The sequence below is a fragment of the Hermetia illucens genome, chromosome 2, assembly GCF_905115235.1.
Source record: "Hermetia illucens chromosome 2, iHerIll2.2.curated.20191125, whole genome shotgun sequence".
Taxonomy (NCBI): Eukaryota; Metazoa; Arthropoda; class Insecta; order Diptera; family Stratiomyidae; genus Hermetia; species Hermetia illucens.
The window spans coordinates 165,841,418-165,866,660 of NC_051850.1; the positions used below are offsets into that span (position 1 = coordinate 165,841,418).

Genomic DNA, 25,243 nt, shown 5'->3' on the forward strand with positions numbered 1-25,243 from the left:
AAATACTTCAAGAGGTGTTTAAGGAGATGCATGATCCAGAATCCCAAGTGGTACACACAATCTTCTCCCAAGCCAAAAAAGCGCGCAACAGCAAGTCTCGCATCAAAACAATGCTGATCGTCTTCTAAGATGCCAGAGGAATCGTCCCTTTTGAGTTTGTACGGTAAGAACAAACAGTCAACGCAGCCTTTTACCTGAAAGTGCTCAAGAGACTGAAACGACGGGTCACACGCGTCAGGCCTGATATCAAAGGCACCACGCCACTGGCCTCAGCTACACGACCTTCGTCGTTATCAACTTCCTGACCTAGTACAAGGCCTTCGTGGTGTCCCAGCCCTGACTTAGCTCCATCTGATTTTTTTTTGTACCCTCGACTGACAAAAGGGCTGGGAGTCGGTGAAGAACTTTCAAGCTCAAGTTACAAGGTTCCTGAGGAGCATTCCAGTCGAGGAGTTTCAGGGTGCTTTACAGGCGTGGCAAAATCGTCTCCGCAGGTGTATCGATGCAGAAGGAGACTATTTTGAAGAATTTTAACCGTCTATACCAATGGGAAAAATAGATCTATTTTTCCCGGTAAATGCGCTTTACTTGTATAATTCACCTTGTATAGATAAAAGCCTCTGCGTTGTCGTAATCAGAATAATGTTTTTGACTCAGAGTTGTAGGGAGCAAAACCGGATCCGGGGTGAAAATTATGCAGGCCCCCGGGAATGGCATAATTATTCTAATTTTGATAAAGTTTCTCTATTCCAGGCTCCGGAGAACACTTCAAGCTGGCGAATTATCCCCTTCCTCCACTCTCGACGGTCCTGCTCTGACCATACTATTCAGTGAAGCCTATTTGAAAACAAGGTTGACCGCAAGGATAACCCTAAATACATAGCGATGAGCGGTTGAAGGCCTGCGGAGGAATGATTCAACTAACCGAGAATTGATAGCGACACATATATATTCTACGTAGTGTTTCGCAGCTACATACATTGATGGTTTTTGAAAAGTTCCATTTTCCATAAAGGGCAAGTCTTGGATTTCATCGAAGAAGATATTTCCGTATAGGTTGAATGATATCAAGTAATCCCTAAAATAATATTATATCCATATCCTCCGAATATCAAAGTTCAAATGCTGATTGCTGATACGTAACATATCCTGGTTCAATTTCATGGAAAATACTCTAATATTCCTAAATCGTCTTCATTAGCATAGTTAACTACCTTTCACTGCTTAATTCATAGTAAATTCATTCGCTCTGTACAATTATATGTAAATGGCTATCTAATGGAGTCCCTATTAAAGACCATCCTAGTAAATGTAATAGCTTAGAAAATAATTTACCTGTTGCATGTTGCTGCTGGTGTGACGTTCTATGAGGCGATACAGGACGCATACTACACTGAACTCCGCTTGCAGAAGACAAATTCCGTAGATGAGATATTGTATTGTTGGTTGAGTCGTCATTCCTATTCTCAGTGCCGGTGGGAAGTGGTGAAGAAGTCGATGCAATTTCACCAGGGCAAAATGAAGTCCTTCTACTTTGGCTTCCATATGTGCTACTTTCAGTCCCACTCCCTGCACCGATATCGGACACTGCAGGTATTGCATACGGACTGTTGGAAGAACCGTTCACCTGAGGATGCTCCAGAGGCAGGGTACCCCGATTGAGAGTATGTGGAAGATGCATATAGTTGTAGGGATGAGTATCGTAGGATCCATTACGTCCGTAGTGATAATAGTGATGCCGCCCATGGCCTGGACCTGGACTTGGTCCTGGTCCTGGTCTAAGCTCAGGATACACCGGATGCCCATAGAGACTACTGTAATTCATATGGCTAGGCCGATTGCTGAGCATTTCGCAATCTGAGGGAGCATTTCGATATGCAAAGTTAGCTGCGAATCGATTGTAACTATCGTACGGCCGACCATAGTAGCAATTTATGTCTAATCGATGATTTAAATTTGCATAGTTGAAATTGTTCCCTGCAGCTTCTCCGTCCCTGTGCCCGTAGCCATATGCTGGAAAATTTCCGTAATTTCCATATCGTTCGTACGTGGGGTGCAGATTAGGGGATGCTGGCGACTGTGACGATGGCGAAACGGAAGAATTTGAGGACACCGACGACGCCGAAGATAGGGACGATGGAACCGGTGGAGGTGGCCCAATTACATTATATCCAACACCGCCACCGGGAGCTGTTAATCGATACATGGAATGCGGATATCTCATTGATGTTGGATGAAGATGATTGTAGAAGGCGCCGGGAATTGGTACACTATTATTTGCCCGACCCATAGCATGGGGCAGTCGCCCTGACGCGAACATTGTGGAATGTAGTCGATAGTCGGTCGGGGGGTATTTACTACAGCAATCCATTTTGATTTAATTGTAGTCGTGTAATGGCTTGATGTTTCGTTTAAGATAATATGAATTTAATTTTATTAAACGTCGATTTGCATTTCAAATTGAAAACATTTTCGGTAGCGATTTACAATCTGAATTGTTCCTAGTGAAGTCCTTCATGTAGCGCACATCTGAAAGGGATGAAAAACATAGTGTTAGTAACTATGGAAATTAATAGTCATTTCTTATCTGATAATGAATGTATAGAAACCCACAGGTCCAGGTCCAGTGTGTGTCTTAATTTTGAAGGCGCTCTAGGGTATAATTTAGCTAGTAAGTCCATGTTAAGTGGCACTATGTGTCTTTAGCTTATAGGATGTGCAATTTCGATAAAGTAAAGACAACATTTTCTTAGGATCTGGATATGTCGAATTTCAGCTTGAAGAAAACGTAATTGGCTTTGTTTGTGCTAAAAGTGAAAAAGGTAGACAAACAAACAAAGATAGAAGTGAATGCTGAATTAGGACCTTTAAGACAAAGGGAAGAGAAAGCGGCAAAATGGACTTCCTGCCTTGTTTTCTGTAATGATGAAAATCATTTCTGTAGACCAATTTAACAACACCAATAATGACAATAAAGATAGCTGTCGTTTTCAAATTATAAGCATTTAAAATCTAATTCCGATTCAAACGCGCTTAAAAGCGCGCCCATGGTGAGTTACGCCACAAGTCACGATGAAAAACGATAAGAAATCTATTGCTTGCGTTTAACATTCATTAATTGCACTCTTCCTACTGTATCGTCTCCATAGTTTTCACGTTTGGATCTGTTCCCTGACCCTTGCCTAGATCAGGTATTCCCAGGCTCTATGCACCTCCATCAACTCCGGGAACTCTACCTCAAATCAATGATGAGATTGCATCTCGACTGTGTGCTGATATGTCGCTATTGCAACTATAGTCACTTGGGTATTGTGGTGCAGTTACGGCTGTCAGATTGCACGGTCAGAAGATTCGTTTTCGTGTTATTGGTTTGAGTGACCAAAGAGATCCACCATGGAAAATTCGTCTGGAACGTCGGCGGAAATCACTCAGGCAGGACATTGCAGCAGCACTGGCAATGCCAGCAGACGGGTGAGAAATAAAGTGCAGATGGTTTACAGAAACTAGGCCATCCCCAGTGAGACACCCTTAGTTGAAATTCTGGACACAATCAAGCAGAAACTTTCTGTCATATGCAGTCGGTCACGATGGTATGGCGAAAGTCACTCCAAACGTGTCCAGAATGTAACATACGCGAGGAACCAGTGGAGCTTTTCCAGATCTCTCAACGAATCCCAAAAGAGCGTTCAGACAATACAGTTTGCGGTAACGGAAGCGAAAGAAAATTGGGGTGGACTCTGGGGGTTACCCGTCCAGCATGCTGAGCATGCTGAGTGGATCACCGCCGAAGGCACCCGCCATGCCAATTATGCTTGGCATGAATTTTGCGGATGTTACCGAAGGGGAAGTTCGACGAGCCATAAACAGCTCGAACAACTGGAGGGGCCCAGGTCTGGATCAGGTGCAGAATTTCTGGTATAAGAAGTTTACCAGCGTACACAGTCGGCTGCGTACAGCATAAATCAGGGCACGAGTCGGCGGGAGGAATTTCCACCCATTCTCACTGCAGGGATTACCTATCTTATCCCTAACAAGAACACAGTGCAGGATCCCGCAGACACAAGACCTATTACTTGCTTACCAACCCTCTACAAATTCATTCCGTCGATTATTAGTGGAAGGGTCAATACGTACCTCGAGAGCAACAACATTCTGTCCAAGGTGCAGAAGGGCTGCCGAGTTAGGTCAAGGGGTTGCAAAGAGCAACTCATCATCGACTCGGTAGCTGTAGGACAAGCAACTAGAGGCCAAAGAAACCTTTTTAGTTGCTATATCTATTATGTCAAGGCTTTCGATAGCGTCGCGCGTACCTGGCTGATCGATGTCCTACATCTCTATGGCATCTTCCAGGGGGATTTGTTGAGTCCCCTTTGGTTTTTCATGGCACTGGACCCCCATTAATGGGTACTGAATGATGCTAGAGGACATGGTTTTGGAATTAAATATGACTTACGTGCTAAGTGCATGCCGGGCATAGCACTGGTGACCTCCACATCCAAGCTATCGCCGAGACAGACTTCTACAAATACCTAGGAATTCTGCAAGGAACCCATGCTCGAGTTGGTGATCTGAAGGATGTTCTGCTATCCGAATTCCTGCGACGTGTAAAGCTGGTACTGAAATCGCATCTCACGGGGAAGAATAAAATAAGCACATTGAATGAATTCGCTATTCCTTCACTGGCTTATGCATTCGGAGTATTGTCGTCGACGAAGACCGCGGATGAACCTGCTTCGTGACATCGGAGGTAGGGCCGTGCTTGACGTGGCAGCACAACATCATCGTCAAGTCGACTCGTTGCGCGCTTATTTTTGCAGCAAAAAGCAGGCGAGTGCCTTGTATGCGGTTGTCTGTAAGGCAAACTGTGGACTGAATTCATTTAACTTGAAGGATCAATCTTTCAATCCTCTGAGTGGGGTGAAGTCGGACCAAGAGTGGGTCAATGAATGGAAGTCGAAGGCAATGCACGGTAAACACGTGAATTTTCTTTGGCAGTCATTTGTCGATTTGCATTTGTCGAATAGATGGCTGTGTGCTGGGGAGCTCTTTGCTGAGACGGAGGCCGGTCAGCGTGGTTGCCACCTGAGCTTATAAAAAGTTTATAATGAAAGAGCGGGTGGAGAACGACTAGTGCAGGGCGTTAGAGACGTTGGACTATCTAATTTCTGGTTGCACTGTTATGGCACCGGTGCAATACATCACCAGGCATAATGCTGTATATAAGATGATCCGAAGTGATAAATGGCTTTTCTTCGGCACATTTGGCAGCCCATCCCAGTCCTGGATAATATGTTGCTCTAAATAAAAATGTGCCATGATATATTTCCCGTCGATGCTGTTAGAAATCTCGAAATCGATGAAGAGCACTTGCGGCACGGATCCAAACTGCGCGGGTTCGTCCATAACGATGTGTAAAGTATTGGTTTGGTCATTGCAGGAGCTTGGTATTTCTTCTTCATTTTTCTTCATACTTTCCGAGAATATTTTATTATTATTGTTTTTCCGTGAATAAAGCGCTCTCCCCAATTACCGTAAACAAGACAATGGGGACTTTGTGATCCTAATGTTCATCGCTGGGAAAGGTCTCAATTTCCCATAAGTGACATTTGGCGAAAAAGCAGTTCTGTACAGACTGTGCTGGGTCCAGAAAGAGTTCTTGGAAGATACTGTTTAGATGATACGCTTAAGCTCTTTGATGGTAGCAGTGATTTCACTTTGCTCGTATCCGCATGTTGCGATGGTTTATCAACTGCGCAACGTCATCTAGTGTTATATGCTTGAGAACTGTCGCAAAATGCTTCTTCCACTTCTCAAATTTTTCGTTGCGGTGAACGAGATGCCTTCTGTTACTGTTTTTCACAAGACGATTGAAATATTTTCTACCGTCTGCAAGATCTTTCCTAATGTGGTACATGGTGTCGAAATTTTTTTTATATGCAGGCAGCTTCTTCTTGATCAGTACTATATCAAATTTCCTTCTCACTTGGTCTATGCTATGGGGCTTTATCGGAGTTTTATCACATTGTGTTTGCCACTACAGGCAAAGATTATCAGAGCTCTCAGCAGTCAGCCAAGGAGTGGCTGGAGTTTTAGCATGGGAAAGCAAATTCAATAGCGGCCCCCAGAGCTCAACAGCATTCTTTAGCAGATTATTCAAGAGTTATACTGCCCGCGAAGTATGAAAGATTTTCCATGTGAACCGGCAACAGCATCTCGAAGGCGACACATGTTGAATTAAGGGTCTCTACCGTTGCGTGATGAGGAGGACCCTAAATGATGTTAACGTTATTTGTTGCGCATGTCTAGAAGACCTCGTGAATTTACCACTGACCGCTGAAATCCAATGGTCCATAAACTTTTCACTTTTCCGCAACAGTCACGAAGGCTATGGCTTTCCGTTGTTTACAGGAAGCATCATTCTCCTTTATATCGGAAGTCCTCGTTAGTTCATAGTAGTTAAGTCCTAGCGGTTTAACGTGAGTCTCCACGATTGAGCCCACAAGAGGGCCAAACGCAAATATTCGGGTCGAACACACATTTTAAAGGAATTCTCTTAAGACATATTCTCTCAGAGGACTATCCCGGGTCCCATAGTACCAGGTAACTTCTGATGACACTGCGTCGCAAGAGCCACTTTAGATGAGTCCCGGGCAGATTCAGGTTTGATCGCCTCACTAGGTCTCAGAGCATCACAACCAGCAAACCGAGCGTTTCTCAGCGCCACTACTAGGAGGTTCTCTTTGGCCATTTGGCGTTGACTTAGCCGATAGGGTTGCTACCACATCTGCTCCCTCGTCACTTTTGGCAACCTGGTTCATAGTAGTGCGCTATTGTAATGCATCTTGCCCTGGATCGGAGTTTCGTAGTCAACATCCCCATTCATGCTAAACATCAACCCGACACCGGGTTAGCCAGCATACGAAAGCATAGTGCCTCAAAAGGGAGAGGAGTGTTGTTCAGCAAGCCATTGGTTTTAGGGATAAGAAGGACGTGTTCGACGAGTTACTTGATCGGCTGATGAACCGGGAGAAGAGGATTTTTGTTTTTTTAATGGAATTTACGACGGTTTTGGGCTTGACGAAGTTGTTTGGATAAACCGAGAGAGTCTGATTGGGAAGAGTGGGTGCTGGAAAAACTCAGTTTGGCTAGTTGTTTGGGAGCATGATGGAGTGGATTTGAGGGAGGCAACTTATGTATTGATTTCGCATAGCATGGTAGTATGGAGTGGCGTGCTTTGAGAAATTGGCAGGGTTTGGATCTAAAGGATGGCTTAATGAATCGCCAGTTGTTATTCTTGGAGTCTTCAACTGTTAGGGGCGGTGGGCTCAATGTGGTCAGCACTTACTCACAGCCGAGTCGACTGGTATTCGACATCCAGTCACTTGAGCCATCTGGACAACAGCTGGTAGTGCCGGGATAAAGCGGTAAATATTTTGTGCAGCGGGGCTTTTTGCTAGCCATTGTTGTTAACATAGGAATGAAACGAGGAGGTATACCTGATATATAAGCCGCCTTAAAATTAGGGACCACTTTTATTCCTAGCTGGTTGGTATGCGCAGAAGGATCTGCTGGTGGAGAGGACTAGTTCAAGTGAAGGTGTGTTGGGAATGAAGCTGAAGGTGGTTTCGTTTGAGACGATGGTCGCCTAGAAGAATTTAAAGACATTGCCTGGATAGTTCCTGTGGGTTCGTACGAGTTTGAAGCTAGGAAACGGGTAGCAGTATAATCTGGTTTCATATAGAAACACTATTTGCGGGTTGTGTTCACATCATCATAAATTGCCGGGATTACTGGTCGAACGAAGATCCAGAATGATTTGATTTGCTTTTTTTAGGAGTCGGTGTACTTTAGGGGGGGGGGGGGTTTAAGAAGTGCGTCGGTATCTTTGATGGAAGGGCTTGCGTTTGGGCGTTCCTCGTTGCCATAAAGTTTGCAAAGTTAGGGCAATTGCGATAGTTGGTAAAGTGGTCGTTAGGGTTGGAGGACCCACCACGCAAGAGAGTGCTGTAACGTTTGACCCAGCGAGACTGAGGGTGCTAATTCCGCACCACATATCCGAACAGCTGGTGATTTTTGGACTGCAAAATTAGCTCATCGAGGATCTGTTCGAAGTAAACCAAGGTGTGGTCTATCACAATCACCTTTATAGGGGCGAGATGAAAAACTACAGGTTTATTCGACAGCCTTTTTGCTTTGCTTTCGTTGTGACGATATTTTTACTGAAAGAGAGTGTGAAGAACTTTGTCTGGTTATTCCCGAGAAAATCCTCGGTCGTGGAGTAGTTTTCTTTGTTTTTGAGGAGAATTTGATGATTAAATTTTCAAGCTTTTTTAACCAGGAAGTCGTGCCTTCTTCCTAGGAGGCTTTTGTTGATCTTTGAACTCTTTGATTACCCCTTTGTTGCCTTGGCTGGGGCGGCAGGCATGATACCCATGTTCAATGGTAGCTATGCTTAGTGAAGTTGTGGATGCTGGCAAGATTATAGCGACGGTGAACTGTTGGTTTCCTGCAGGCTCGATTTCTCCAAAGTAGTTCGGGTCACACTCTCCAGTTTAGGAATAAGGGTCACGTTTTGCTTTTTCAGTACGCAATTTCTCGAATTTTGCCGAAGCGGATTTGCGCAGGTTCGTCCTTGTCATCGAAGTCGTGCCCCTATGTCAGATATCGCTGCTGGCTCAGTTGCAGGTTCATCTTCGGTTTATGATTTCATTTCTTGTGGAGGCATACTACTGCTGTTCTTATTCATGCGCTATTCTTCATTTAGAGTTGAATGGCAACCATATGGTTACCACATGAGCTTAAAATGTGTATTACTACCCTGAGTGGACTTTGATGACTAAAAGAAGAGCTGATTTTAAGACTAACGTAGATGTGCTCGCGCTGCGGTTTCCGTAGCCTACATAACAACGAAATCTATGAGGCGATACCATGACCGTCTGTTTGTGAATAAAATCCGGTTCAACAGGTTGCGGTGGGCGGGTCACCTAATCTGTATGGATGAGGACGATCCAGCCCGGAAAGTTTATAAGGATAATATCTATGGTATAAAAGCAAGACGAGGCAGACCTTGCCTGAGATGGAGCGATGGCGTAGGTCAGGACGCCAGACAGCTGTTAGGAATATCGAATTGGCGGACCTCAGCGCAAAACCGGGGTGTCTGGAGTTCCTTTTTAAGGCAGGCCTAGACCGGATACCGGTTGTTGCGCCGTTGATGACGATGGTAGATGTGCTCATAAAACTTTTCGATGATACGTTAGGATTTAATTTTTTTATCTCGACCCTTTATTCTGTTTGGTACCGGAATCAGCACGGATAGGGTTTAGCAAATCTTTTACTGCCACAAGCATGGTCTGAATGGAGTGGGCAAATTTTTAAATCATTGATAGTGTACAACACCAAGCCATCGAAATTTGAAACAGTATTTTGATTGCTTTTGCTTCATTCTTTCCAGTATTATCTAATAGATTAACTGTGACCATTAAAAAAAAACGACTAATAGTTTCACCTAAGGCAGTGGCAGACGCTGACTCACCTTTGCCCTGGAAGCAATGCGACCGAAAGTGGTTCCCAGATGGGTGATTTACATCTTATATACATTTGGAACCATATCAGTGAGAATTATACCTAGGATGAAAGCTGCCCTGTTGATGCTTGCTGAAGCAAATTTTTGTTCGTTTAGGGATTATAATTCAATTTATTTCGCAGAGAAATATTATATCCTGTAAGAATTGAACTTTTGAATGTAGAGATTGAAACTAGCCTCTTCTTACATGTACCGGCATATCCAATACCTGAGCTAAACTTATAAATTGTCAAATCATACACTTCTGACTACGACAATAGAATTTCATAAACGTGATAAATGAGGAGACTCACCGGCCAGACACATTCCTTACACATCATGTTTACATAGGTACAGTGAATTCTTTCTGAGTAACATCCACTCAATAAACCAACTTTAAAATCTATGTACATAAATGAAGGAGGAGTGATACTTGTTGCTTCCACACCGGAGCTTTCCCCATCCTCATTTGATTCGTGCACGTGGTTGCCGCTGCAAAAAGTTTACTCACAACATTTTCTGCTTTATGTATCCTTCAGATTTGTGATACCATCTCTTATCACCCCCAGTACATACTGGTAAGTATGTAAGTTCCACCCCACGGCTGAATTCTACCATCTGTGTGTTGGTCTCACCTCCTATAACTCATTTGTATTAGAACTGCCTCCAGCTATTCTACTCAACCACGTGTAGAGAGCGTTTTCCAGCTCGTCTGTTTATAGTCTCTTGCACTAGTGTGGAAGTCTAGTGACTCTAATTTCACTACTTAGTTCATTGGTGTCATGATACTGGTGTTCCTACGAAAAGAGACATTGATTTTCTTGCCCCTTAACAGTAGGGAGGTGTACTATCGATTACGCAGTCGGAGCTGAAATTACAGCATGGAAGTCATATAAATGCCTCCCGAAGCCTAATCCTTCACTAGACTCCTGCTGTTGACTTTCCGGTCATTACTTAGATGGGACGACAGAAAGCTCTCTGGGCCGGTGTACGTAGGGTGCCAAAAAGTTGAGAAGTTGCCTGGAATCAATAGAAGGGATAGAACGCTGCAAGTGTTCGTAGCGACTAGCGAAAGCGCGCCTTCTTCATATTTTCATCATTCATGGAATACATAGCGAGCTTCGTTTGACCCGTCTCTGAATTTGGCGCGTATTAAAATCGATTTCTTCTAAGCTGGTATGACGCAATGAGGCTTTTCCTTTCACTTTTGGCGGGTATTCTTGATATACTCCTCTCAGTTGCGCTCGCATTTCCTTAGCTCTGTTGCGCTGTCTTGTACCCAACTGTCTTAAACTGAAATTCGCGAATATGCAATGGGGTGGAAAATCGAACATCGTACCCAATACTAGTCTAATTTTAGAAAAATATCGCGGGGCGGAATGTTTAAGTTTTTTTTTCTGCACAACTCTCGTTTCCAAGTCTTACGTTCTGGATATACATATTATTTCAAGGGGGTTGATGGAAACCAGACGGGTTGTTATCGTGGGCGCAAATTCAAATTTGGTGTTTGCACACCTTCAAGGACTACTGTCCAAGTTCCTAAAAGGTTATTAAAAAAATCCTCTTGAAGCACCGCATGAGACAAAGTTTGGTGTAAAAATTATAAATGAGGCCGACTCCTGCCCCTAAACGTTACTGGAGCTGTTGTTCTTGGTTTCGACAGCTCTATACATTCGTGGAAAGCTGAGGGATGGAGCATACTGATTGAATGCAACTGAAGGACGATTATGTTCTATCTTCCACCTATTATTATTTATTTATCAACAACCGGTCAGATTTTTTAAATTTTGTAAAATGTTCTTTGTACGCTGGATAAATACTAGATAGCTAGCTACATTTTTCTTTGATATGTGTGTGTATAGATGATGTCTATGTACATTTTCTCCCTATGAAATAAATGAATTAATTAGTCTGCACAATTATTGTACAATCGTTGGTGATCTAAAATTATTTATGAAACCGATAATAAACCAGAGGTCAATACTCCTTAAATCAATCGAAGGTGGAGCTGAGAAGTAAAACCAAAACTGACGAGAGGGGGAGGGATAACTTTAACGAAATTAGAAAAATATTTTGATAATCCAGAAGCGCTCCCTTATTTACACTGGGTTAGAATTTTTTATTTGACATTATTATTTTTAATGGCCAACAAGCAGAGTAAACTCCAATTGCTTATTGCCCTCAGGAGGAGCACAAAGCAATAACCTTAACCTATGCTCAGAACTACTTAAAGAAGGGAAGTTTAAAGGACCAAGCTGCTGTGCGTTGTAACTTCGAGAAAGCCTAGGAATGGGGGAGAGTAGACTTCGAGCTCCGCGTTATGAAATTCATACAATAAAATGCCACTAAAAGTACACATACCTCACATACAAGTGACAATAATAATTAGCACTTGCAACGCATATAGTGCCTTCCGCAGTTCTCAAAACGAATTCATTCAAATTAATTACATTCAAAAGTAACAGGCGAAATGAAAAGCGGCGCCATATTGCAATGACGTGAAGTGTTATCAAACTGTTATCTGTCACGCATCACAAAAGTTCAATTTTCCGAACTTTTTTGCGTGCCGCGTTGCGCATCTGACTTGTTGTAAATTGCCTCATACAAGTCCGTGTAATGAACTTCATTTGACAACTCTCTCAACCAGCAAAGTTTAAGAGATGTGCATAAATCAGATAAGATCTACGTTGTTGTCGGAAGAGGAGGTTCAGAAAGCGGCAACGGGATGGGTAAGGCAAGCACAGTTACGGGAGATGACCAGATCACGGAGAAGTTCCCGAGAGTACTCCTCACGAGGGAATTGAAGAGAGCTAAGGGGGGTTGGATGGAGTTAAAATCAGAGGATGAGCGAAATATAAAGCCTGACAATTTTGCTGCTCGAAGTGAAAGAGATCTTGAGTGGAATTTAGGTATGATTAGGGATGTCCGTTACGAGAGTAGGAGAAGGAAATGGTTGAAGATTTAACTGAGTAGCACATAGAGTGACACTTTTGACGTTTAGCACTAAACCATTAGCAGGGCACCAATGAACCAGAGTGTCTACGTTAGATTGAAGGGAAACACACTCCATAGGCGACGATATAGCGAAAAACTGTTTAAGGACGTCGGCATCGAGCAAACAGGGACAATTAAGGAGGGGGGAAGGTCGTTGATAAAAAATAAAAAGAATGAAATACCCAGAATAGATGCCTGGAGAACGCCAGAGGAGGCGGAGAAGGAGCGGGATGTGCAGCCATCAAAAGAGGCGCGACATTATCGGCTGGAAAAATAAGAGGCAAGCTATAAAACCAATGGCATGGCAACGCTTAGAGACGAGAGTTTGGATAGAAATATCTTGTGATTTACAGTGTCGAAGGCTTTAGCAAAGCCAGTGTAAATAGTATGCACTTCGAGGCTTTTGTTGAAAATCAGGGGAAGGGAGATGAATTGAACAGTTTTAAGCAAAAAGAGGTTTAGAAGACTGTTCTAGCCAGGACGGACATTGGCATCACTTTTGCCAAGGAGTTACTCGACAAGGAGGGAGGTAAGGAGGGGAATGGTAGGCGATACGAGCAGACTACATCAACTAGCGAGAGGGAAGAGGAGGAAGGAGAGGAAACATAGACTGAGGAAAAGTAGCGGCAGAGTAAATCACAAGATAGTTGGGGAGAATTAGCTGTGGAGTCAGTGAATTTAATTAACGGAGATATAAGCGTTTGAAGTTTTTCCCAAGATTCCTCCAAAAATCAGCAATTTTCCTGGCACTCACACCCCCCCAACCTATATACCATTTTGAAGCTCAGACCTTCACCCGGTAGTAGTGATCACGAATTAACCTCTTTTTGTTGTGCTGGACAGGACAGCGGGAGTTGCGAATGTGGGACCAGCAGGTTTTGAATTTTCCGCGTCTCAGTGAGTCTTCAGCACTGACCAGATATTCGTTTCTGGACTTTCGTATTAAGGATTTGACAGAAGAACGTAGTTTTGAAAAAAAAACTAAGTCAGCATAGGTTCTAGAGAACAAGAGCTTCTTCCTCGCAGTATGCTTTTAACTTCAGTAGTGAACCAGACAGGATAAAAGCGTAAACACTTAGGAAAGGAATTGATGTAATAGGCAAGAAGATCGGATAAAATAGTATAGAAGGTCTTGGTTGGTTGGTTGGTAACTCGTTAATGGAGAGAGGAGGAGAACTCAGTGGATTGTCGCCAGAGCTGAGTTCAGATCGTCGAAGTTCATCTTAGGAAAGTCAAACTTGGTAGGCTTGTGCGCGACAAATAGTTCTAAAAACTCATAGCACAGAATGATTGAGGAAGAGCACAAGCTTCTCGGAAAGACCTGGAGGAATCTGAAGCAAATTTCGGTAAAACGGCAGCAATGAAGTGTCGGGGTAGTTGATGCGTTATGCTCGATTCTAACTTTTGAGCAATTGGATATGATACTACCCAACGAGAATGATTGGAGTACGTACCGAAAGCAAGAATCTGGTTTAGTTTTGGGATATTTATTAAGACTTCCTCGCATTATGGGAATGTCAGAAATTTGTACCCAAAGCCCGTAAACCTTCAGGCGAGATAACTTCTTATTGTCCCGTACACCTTTTAAATGCTATCGGGAAACTGTTGGTTTAGACTATCGTTGATCGAACTCTCTCACTCTGGCTATCTATCATAAGCAGCCTTGAAGTCGATGACGGAAAAATTATGCAACTGATGGGCATATTCTAAACGCTTTTCCAGCTGTTGCTGATTTGCCTAGAGTAAAGCTGATGATGTCCTGGGTGTATGGGGCTATGCGGACTAGTAAGGTAGCGGAGAATGTCTTATAAGTGATACTCGCCAACGTGGTACCTCTATAATTTTTGCACTGCATTATATCTTACTTTTTATATATGGGGCAGAGAACACATCTTTGGCAGTCATCAGGCATTCAATCACTGTCCCAATCTTTGAGCTTAAGTTGATGAACTGCTGGTTATAGGTTAACCAGTTTAACCCTCCTTGCCATTGTTAAGCCGATAAATTGCAAGAACTACTTTTTCCATGCCTGGTAGTGACAACATTCTTCCATCGTTGTCAGTTGGCCTCCAACTTGTCTAAATTTAGAGTTGATCAAAATATTCAACCCAATGGTTCGAAATCAGATTTGCCTTTTTGTCTTGACAGGCAGAGTGTCGAGGTATATATGGCTTCATCCTGCTAACTTATTGGTAAAAAATCCATCTCTGGTGCGATTACTCTCTTTACTGCTCGAGTTCACAGACCTGTTGGTTCTCCCAGGCTTCCGTTTTCCGTTTGTGAAGTGGCTTCACTGCTCCGCAGAGTCCATTATAGGTCTCCATGCGTGCCCGCGTTCGTTGAAAGTCATTGCCCCGGTATGTGGCATTCTTCGGTTCCGTGGCTAGCTTATATTCATCGTCGAACAACTTTTTCCGAATTACGATAGGAGTTGTGGTGGTTGCGAAGATCATTTGTCGATGCTTCATTTCCAGAACGGCGTCCATTTCCCTCTTATAGTGTTCATTCTCACCTGATTATCAAAGAGGATTTGGAGTGCTATTGTAGGATTGCCAACTCTAACCAACTTCTAGCCTGGAGGGTCCTTTAGTGCAATTTGCATTGGTTTAGGCGCGGGCGACTCGCTTTTACTCTTCTTCTTGTTCAGTTTTTTATAAAAGAACTCACAGTGATCATCGCGCGGAGGTGCATGCCAGGGTCCATGTTCCACTGTAGGTACCAGGGATATCAAGTTGCTAATAAAACTGGGAGTCATATCGTCCGCTTTTGGGCTGACTATCAAAGTCAGTGCAGGTACCCTGAATACACAACTATTTCAGAAAGACCATGCAGCTATCGAGTCTATGGGACTGATTTTTTCTAGTGTTTGGTATGTAAGCAGTATAAAGGGGGGAACTGGCGAAATAAGACTTTTTGCGGGGTACAGGGATAGCAGGAAGCGAAAACCTGGGAATTGGTGCGGTTGAGGTTCGTGAACGCGAATCTGCAAAATGCAATATTCACTGTCTAGGTCCATGCAGACGGACGTAAGACCAATCAATGATAATGGCTTCTCTACTGGTCACAGCAAGAAAGAATAATACTGAAGGTAGAAAACTGCCCGAAAGAGGTGGGTAATACCCTGAATACGCTTTACGAGTTCGTCGACATGAACTACAACACTCACCACTATATCAAGGTTGCAGTCCGTTTCGAATCGTGTAAAGAGGCCATGTGTAACCGCTTTGTAACAAGTGTCCATTGTTAAGAAAAAATATGGAGCAAGTCACTGTAGAAACCCAAAATGGGAAGCAACAGAGCGTATAAAAAAAGTTATAAATTTCAACACCGAAAAAGTTACAGAGGATATTGAAACATCAAAAAAATATACAGTTGCTTCGAAAAGAGAGCGTTATGGATAACACAACGTTTGGAGCCTATAACAGGTGCGCAAAGGATATCCCAAAAATCATGTCAGTAGAAAGAGTAGGTAGGTAGGTAAAGAGTAGTAATCCTTTGCACGTTCAAATTCTGTGGAAAGTTAAAGAAAAAGCGGGGTTGAGCGACCTGGATGACAATGTCACGAGAATTAGGAGAATATAGAAAGGGGAATTCCTCAAATTTCAAAAGGTAGCTCCTCCAAAAAAAAGGTCAGCTAACCCACAAGATATTAATGGTGTACAAATTGTTGGAAGTTGACAAAGTTAAGATTGGTTGAACAAAGCAGTGGAATCCGATGTGTTGGAGTCCAAGCCACAAACCGAATTTCAAGAGACATATCACCTATGTGAGCCAAAAAGCTTAGGAAGTTGTAGAGTGTTAACTGGCATGAATACCCAATACTGGAGACCCCAAATCACAGAGGAGGTGCAGGTGAATTGGGCCATTTCGTTACACACAGTACCAGGTTAGACAAAGCTCCTTACGGTTAAGGCCTTTAATAGGGGTGTGCTAAACGTTATTAGTGCATTTTGAACGTCAGACGAAACAGCATTTGAGGTTGCATCTATTCATTGATATTTTGGCTGCAAAGATGTGAAGGCTATCTGATTCCAAGGTATCGATACAATCAGGATAAGGTGAAAATTCCAAGATAATGGCAACAAGAAGAGGTAGACGGTGAAAATTGCAAAGCCATAGAGATGCTCATTACGCCTTGATTTAGTTTTTGATCGGGCATGGTAGATACCGTCGGTATATGATGTTAGATATAACCAATACGAGTGGAGAATAATTACTTCACGAATTCTCAATTCCCAAGGAGTGTTTATAAGTGACACCATAAATTATATTCAGTGAGGGGTTCGAATGATAAAGCGGCTATGAAGGAACGTATGTCCAAGCTGACATGGCTGCAATCTGCTAAATAATGCAGAAAGCTAAGATACATCCATAGATTTAACTAGCTGGACATGGTCTACGAAAAAAGAAATATTGTTGACATGCCTGAAAGACGTTAAATTTGCCGACACTTTTCATCTGTTTTTTTTTTTATCGAAAATGTTAATTTTTCGCTAAATATGCAAAGTAATACCATCGAGGCAATTATCTTAAGCTCCTTCTACTTGTTTCCCTCCTTGCACTTTAATTCGTATCCTGACAGACGTTTGTAGACTTTGTTTGATCCCTTCTTTCGTGTATTCTTCGGTGTCGTTTGTGAATAACTTGTCAAGTACAAAAGATAATACGCATCCTTATACTACATGAAGCGCGGCAATCACCAATGTACTTTAGAGTTTCCCGTTTTTTTCCTGCTCCACAAAAAAGGATGTAGATCATAGAGTCAGAGCCTATTTTATGCTCTATATCATCTCGTACGTGATTTTTCCCGAGTTTTATCACAATGGGAAACGGTAGAAGTGATTCTTCTTCCTTTTTGTCCTTTATCTTGACATAGTATTTCTAATAAACATCCTTTCACTGTAATTTTTGCAGAGTCTACGGGAATTCTAGGATGCAAGGATGAAAGTTGAGTTGCTATGTTGTATACCGTTCGGTGGCAATTATAGACCTATGAACATGCATTTGTGTTTCCTTGGATGCACCCGTGCTAAGCGTGGTTTTTCATTCTAGGGGTTGACAAGGTAGGGAATGTCAGTGGGGATGATAGGAATTGCTGCTGCGACGACTATACTAATTTCCATTAAATAAAAAGGAACTGAAGGCTGGAATGATAATATTCTTGTTTAAAAAATGGGAGTTTTACGTTGAAGTAATTCCTACTTCAAATCTGCAGACCTCAAATTCGAAACCTTGAGATGAAAAATTTTATGAATGTCATTTACCTTAGGGTGGAAGCTTTCTTAATAGATTTATTGTCTTAGTTCATGTTGCTAAACGAGTTGTTATGATCTGAAGAAAATACACTATCACTATAAAAAATAAGCGTAAATGTTGATGGCACTCCTTTATGCAAGGGCATTTTTATAGAAACTATTGAAATTGTGGTGTACAGACATAATTCTGAATCCATGACGCAACAACCGGTGTCCGACCTGGGCCTGCTTTTGTAGGAAATTCCCAACATCCTGGTTTTAGGGCGAGGTAAACCACCACTCCTATACACTTTTCTGGCTCGAAATCGACTGAACCGGATTTTACCGACAATCTATAGTAGTTTACTACTACAATTACGGTGTCCAAAAACACATGAAGATGGAAGGAAAGGATTGTAAACGGAAGAAAGGGAAGCTGATAATACGGACGCAACTGGTCTACCGCCGGTATGTGAAAACAGATCCATGCAGCCCGGATTCCGTGAACCTGGGAGGACTTCTAGCCGACGACAACGAAAGGCACTGCGAAAGAAGGCGAAGTTTCTTGGGAATGAAGACATGGACGTTGCTACACAACCAAGTGTTGGGATACTCAGAGTAATCGGACGCAAGAAAGGGGAACTTTCGGCGGAAGGTGAGCACAATACTATATGTTGCTGTCATTAGACCGATTTTCGCTTATGCATCCGTAGTGTGATGCGTTAAGGTGATTCAAATAAGTTTTCGCTGTAAACTAGCTACGCTGCAAAGACTGTGTCCGGGTATCACGGGTGCCATGAGTACGACATCCGCCGCAACTCTAAATGCATTACATTATTCAGAGCACTGCAATGAGAGCAGCTCATAGACTAATAGACAATGAATGTGAGGGGCACAGAGCATTGGAAGAGCTATTGGGAGAGCTGAAACCAGTTTTCCCAGTGCTGTCTGATTCTCGGATTTCCATACAATTGTTTGACAGGAGATATGAAGTTACCTTGAAACGAAGAGAAAACTGGGCAGAAACAGAGGAATGCGCGTCAGGATATACTAACGCCTTCTACACCGATGGCTCAAGCTGCATTGAAGTCGTTGAGTAGTCCTTTGATAACTTGAAAAATCGTTCAGGAATGTAGAAATTGATTGAACTCTGTTTCTAGATTCAATACGTTAAAACTACTCTGGTCATTGTGGAATAGAGGGACATGGAATCTCGGATGCTTTAGCAAAAGAGGATTTAATTTCCCCCAGATCCGGATTGGTCAGTAGCATTGGCTAATGCTGCTATCAAAAACTGGGTACAAGCTTCCCATGATGACAGGTGGCTGAGTCTTAATGTTGCTAAACACACCAAACTTTTCCTGTCAAAACCAAACAAACATACTGCAAACTTTATCCTGTCGAAAACGAAGAAGACTTGGACATTCTGATAGGCCATAATTCAGTAGCCAGGTATATGTTCAGAGTAGGAATTCTCCAAGATGATACGTGTTCATCCTGTAATGAGGAAGCGGAATCCATGGAACATTTTCTATGTGAGTGTCCCGCCTATGGCCGCATTAGACGTCAGATGGTTGGTGCTGATGTGCTAAAACTGCAGCGGGTAGCATCATATCCACTAACGGAAATCTTGCGATATATAAACGAATCCGAGATATTCCGTTAGACGGGGGAATCGAGTACAATGGACCACTAGGATCCAAGTGCTCAGAAGCTTTGCCTCTTCCCCGCCTGAAATACACACAGCTATCGATTGCCATATAATATCAGGTCTAATTGACTTTCATGTACCTCTAAAGGTATCTCCAAGTTAGGTGTCAGCAGGATTTCATTTTGACCTGAGCTTCGATCATTCACTAGTGTTAATGTCATTCTCACCTCCCTAAGGTAGTTAAACCAAACAAATTGGCTTAATATTGTGAATATGCCCGCATTGAATTTTATGGGTATTTTTGATAAATGCTCACACGCAAATTATTTCAAATTCTCGTCCCAAAGCATTCACGTCCAGAGTTGAACTAATGATGTTGCGGCTTGTCCGTACGTGGATGGTGCATTCAGTTTAACTGGTGGGCGGGTGCATTGTGGGGTATTCCGACGTAACTGATAGGCCGAACTGGACGTAGATTAGGTATCCAATATGATTCGAAAATGCATTAACGCTAAAAATCACGCGAATACCTCTAGATCAAAAGATACAAATGGGCTGTTTGGGTAACATATGACTTTCTACAAATCCATAAGTTTACTGCCTGGAAATAACTGCTTCTACGGTGAGTTTAAGGGTGGGGAAGGGGGTGATGTAGTCATGTGGGGCATCAAATGAAAGGCCTTGATTAGTGCTTTCAGCTAGCATTGATCGTGATATGTGATGCAAAACGGGGCAGTGCGGAGGTGGAAAATCATCATTTTTTTCACGGATCTATTCTCAGAAACTACTCAACTCATCAGAAAACAAGTCGGGAAAAAAGAAATCGGACACTTCAGGTATGGCAGGTTTTGTGTATTGCTTCCATAGGCACATTTGAGTGGGCAGTCGTTCCATTTGTACCTAACTCGTAACGTTTATGGGTTTAGTTTGTCAGATTGTTCACTTTAGTATGATACTAACTTCAGAAGTCTTAGAATGCACGAAATTTACACAAAAGTAATCATTTTGATCTGTTATAACTTACTTAGTAATAGTGCGATTTCCAGCAAAGTTAGCAGAATCACACTCTATAGTATAGCCTAATTACTGCAAGTTAATGATTCCAAGATAAACTTAAGAGGGCTTCTCAGTCAATTTCTAATAAATCTACTTATAATAAATGTAGTAATACGCTATTATTAACTTTATTGAAACCAGTATCGATATGGAAAGAATTTTGAGGCCTAGATACTATGTGCATGGTACATGCATGCATGCCACCATATTTTTTTCAGATATTTGGATTGGTTAGTTTCTGAGAATGGGTCATTGAAGTAATTGACCTTTTTCGGACTTCGACAAGTCTCCCCTTTGCAACCAATGTCAAAACTAATATCGGCTTCGTAAAGTACTAATTGAGGCCTTTCAATTCATATCCCACACGACTCGGTAAAATATTTTACACTCCCCCTTGAGTTCTCTCTTGAGCTCCTACAATGGGAGTCCCAGCTTTCGACCGAATTTCATATCGATAGAAGTAACCGTTTATGAGATATAAGGTGTCACAGACAGACAGACCTATGAGGAGTTGCTAGATCTCCCATCATACTCGCCGGATGCGTATGAATATGCATTTAATAATAATAGGGTAGGAGGGAGAAAAACGCCCACCCGTAGACAAAAATGACTATGGGAAAGCCACCCAAAATAATAAACCAATATAGATGAAGAGAGGGTGTATAAACTTAGAGCTCGGCGTCAAGGAACCCCAGTACCGGTGGCTTTTGGGAGTGGGCAAGGAAGTTCCCGGTTGTCGATATCGCTCGACTGCAGTGTGGTGGCTGGTAGACACATTGGTTACCGTGGAATGTAATGCCACAAGTAGCTTAGACAAGGAGGTATTTAAACCGAGCACACCGCTGCCGAAAACACCCATAACAAAAGCGCAGAAGAATGTGCCCAAGGGAGGACGGTCGTCGTCAAAAACCGCAGTGACACCAACCGCATCCGAGCGTAAAGGGTAAGGGCAGGCGCTTACAAGTTTGTAATGGCGAAATTTAGATGTCAGGCAGCTCCATAAATTACATGTTCCGATCTCCTACTGGAAATAGTTCAGGGTTTATTCCCTCAAGATAGCATAAGCGGTTACAGTCTATAGATATTTTTAGATGTGGCTAGTGTTGTTGCCTAAACCTGGTAAAACTCCTGGTGAACCACCTTCCTGTTGGAGAGAATAATTTACCGCACCCGGCTGTAGAGAGTCTGGGAGGCTTATCAGGCCGACACTGCTTCCGTATGGCCAGATCAACCGTGGACGCCATCAAACTGGTCACTGGCTTAGCTGAAAATGCCATGCACACGGCTAGTTAGAACCTTATAGGAGTCATTGGCGGCAATTGGTGTACCAAGCTACTCAACTGGCCTCGTCGAAAGTTATGGTACGCCACAGATAATACAACCAAAGAATACATTGTCCACGTGGGTATTCCACAGGGCTCTGTTCTGGGACCGATATTGTGAAACATAATGTACATATAATGATGTCCCCAACGTCGCAGTTTCTAGCGTGGCATCACTAGTGGGTTACGCCGATGACATAGCGGTGATTGTTGTTCCAGAAGATCTGGCGGTTGTGGAATTATATTCATTCAAAGAAATTACTGCTATAAAGAAGTGGCTGAAAGATTCAAATTTTGCACACGCCGAGGATAAAACAGAGGTGGTGTTTACCACGAAGCGGCGTAAGGAAACCATTGCCCGTATCAGAATGAAGAAGCATATCATCGCTTCAAAACCAGCAATTAAATACCTTGAAGTGATGATAGATGCGAGGCTGAATTTAAAGCAACACTTACAACATATACGCACCAAGGCATTCAATGTTACCATGCCCCTGGCAAGGATGATGAGAAATGTTGGGGACCTGTGATGCACTTATAGCCTGACTAGAGTGGTGAGATTTATACTGCTCTACGCAGCGCCAATTTGGTCAACTGCATTGCATACCGCATGCAATGCTCAAAAGATGGACGTGGTTTATAGAAACACCGCCTTAAGGGTGTGCTATTGTTATGGAACCATCTCAGACGTAGCGGCCTACCCGGAATGTTGCGATCGACATTTTGGTCGGTGCGATGATACGCATCTATGATGGGCCCGATTTTTCCTCCGATCGGGAGGTGAAAAACGCCGAAAGGATGGGAACAGGCGGAAAAGGGTCGATGGACCCACAGATTGATTTCCAGCATCAAGGTGTGGACAGATGGTGAGGTGAGATAACCTATGATCTCACGCAGTTTCTCAGGGGATATGGCGATTACTGTAAATACCTCTATAGGTTTAATTAAACTGGACAGCTCACCCAACTATCCTGGTTCCGTAGTATGTTTTTTTTTATAGATTCGCAGAGGTAAGGAAGAGTCTAGAGGAGACATTGGGAGGAATAGTAGCACCGGAAAATAGAATTGGGAAAATGCTTGCGTGCCAGTAGAACTGGGATGCGGAGTCAGTGCAGGTTGAGAGAGGCAGAAGAGGCGAGAAAGGCGCGTTTGCGAATGTAATTGATGGGCGAAAGAAGAGGCTAGAGTTATGTCCAGTCCGAGACGAAATACTTTGTGTTGGTTCCGCGGGAAAGAGGACAGGAGTTAGGGGGTGGTCTTAGTGAGTAAAAATCCTACATACTGGCACATGTGTATCAGTGTCTCTGAAAGATTTCCACCTGCTGAAAAAAAGACGGACAGACAGATAGACGAATGGAGAGACAGATAGTAAACCGTTTTGGATAAGGTCTTACTTTACACAAAACCTTAAAAATCACAAGGCACTATGCGGTGCCTAGGCCCCAGAATACCTTTTATGTTTTACTGTAGTGTACCGTTACGGTCTTGAATGAAGTGCTCTAACACACTTGAAGACCCTGATTCAATATGGATTGTTGCGCCAACGATTATAATTGTACCTCTCAGGAATTAGCTGGGAATTCCCCTAATTTTTTTTCGAGAATCATCAAGTTGCAGTAGAATAAGTTATACTATAGAGCATAATACTACCAAGTTTGATGGAAATCGCACTGTTATTAACAAAGGTATAATAGGTCAAAGTTGTCACTTTTGTGCAAATTTTCTGCATTCTAAGAATTGGAATACATATTGAACTATAGATATTATGTAAAAGGGAAAATGATGGAAATGTAGTTTCAAAATCAGCTGCGGGATCTAAATTTAGACTGACAGAAAAATTTCGTAATCTAAGTTGATATAAGAAAATGGATATAAATTAATATAAATAGGAAAAATTAGAATTACGTATGTTTAAAAGTTTAATGCTTTAAACGCTAATATTTCACTGACCTCTCCTAGGTACTCCTGCCGTAATCTGATGAATAGGTTATCCAATTATTCAATATTTTTTAGAGCAAGTCAATTCATCACCTCCCCGATATTTTTCAAAAAATAGCCTTACATTTTTCAATTAAGCGGCATGTTGACATTGTGGTTGTTGTCATTATTATCAACTACAGTCACAAAACTTATGTAATTTCTGTAACATTTTAACATGCGTCGTCTTCATCACTACAAGTAGGTTCTCATAGAAAAAGAGTAAAAAAAGCTCGGTCATGCTCCCACTAGTACATCTGCACGTATTCACTTATTTTCTATATACACTCCATGAATGTTTTGCAGAAAGTTCACATACGGAATCAATAAAAAAATCAAGTTGCAATTAAGTCGTTGTTGTTGTTCTTGTTATTGGCCCGTTACAAATTTCAATGAGTGCACTGTACACTATCGCGTCAGGGGAATCCCCCGCGATCAACATATCTATTTAATTGTCCAACATATCATTGTGTATTAGATTTTCGTGTTTTTCCCAGATGTCATGTTAAAAATATGCATTGCACACGGAAAAACCGTTTCCGTTTAACTGACACTGATTGAAAGATACCTTGAGTTCGCCCATTTCTTTCGAAAAATTGAATTCCGTGGCGGTTATATTTTTTGAATGGGTCAAAGTTCACAGAAACACGTGTTTTTCAAATAAATCAGGACAGACGACCCGCACTATTCGTTAAACTTTTAACACATATTGCACGGCGAGTCATACTATCAACGAACATTTCGTATTTGATTTTACAGACGAATATGCAAATTACCAAGTAAAAGAAAATTTTCCAAAAATCATCAAATTCAATTGGAAGATTATTTTCCGAGAGAAAATAAAATGTTACCAGGAAGCGCCCGTTTCGATTTTATCGACGTGATAAACTCTAGAAGTCGTTTTGCGAAGACTGACAACGGAACTGCAAAAATAACGAAGCTCCTCTGGCTGGAGGTTCCCTCCAGTAGAATTTCAGATACTCGAATACATACCCGCACACATTCGCATCAAGTGGGTGGAGGGTGTTTGCATCCCCAGTAGAAAAGCTTTCGGGAAACAAAATACCGGAACTTGAGGAACTCTTCAGCTGGCTCGCTTGCCTCGCTCCAGGACGAGAAGGCAACACAAGCATCCCTAAGGAGAGGAAATAATACCACATGTGAAATTTCTAAAACCGCCTGAGGAAAAAAAGAAAGGCGAAAAGAGTTGTGTTTGCACGCGAGAATTATAGGGTGGCATGTAGAGGGTACAGTTCGATAGTAAAGCTTTTTTGCTGTTGCAGAAATTGCGAAATGAGAGGGGCGCGCGCGTTCCCGCAAGCACTTGTAGTTTACCGCGTCGATCGAAATTCCTCTTCATCCTTGAGCGTACCCTCAATGCTTTGTCGCCCACCGAAAAATCATCTTCGACGATGTCTTGAGATTGGACAGTGAGAATAGCTCAAGG

General features: G+C 42.5%; 1 protein-coding gene across 2 annotated transcripts in view; it reads right to left on the minus strand.

Moving 5' to 3' along the window:
- The window catches only part of LOC119650427, a 40,201-nt gene extending 15,504 nt beyond the window's left edge, over positions 1-24,697 (minus strand). For both annotated transcript variants that reach the window (XM_038053242.1, XM_038053241.1), the window contains exons 1-2: positions 23,770-24,697; positions 1,336-2,529 (exon numbers count right to left, since the gene is read on the minus strand). In XM_038053242.1, the coding sequence (XP_037909170.1) occupies positions 1,336-2,371 (1,036 nt within the window). In that variant the 5' untranslated portion in view covers positions 2,372-2,529; positions 23,770-24,697. The remainder of the gene's footprint in view (positions 1-1,335; positions 2,530-23,769) is intronic.
- Between the last annotated feature and the right edge of the window lie 546 nt (positions 24,698-25,243).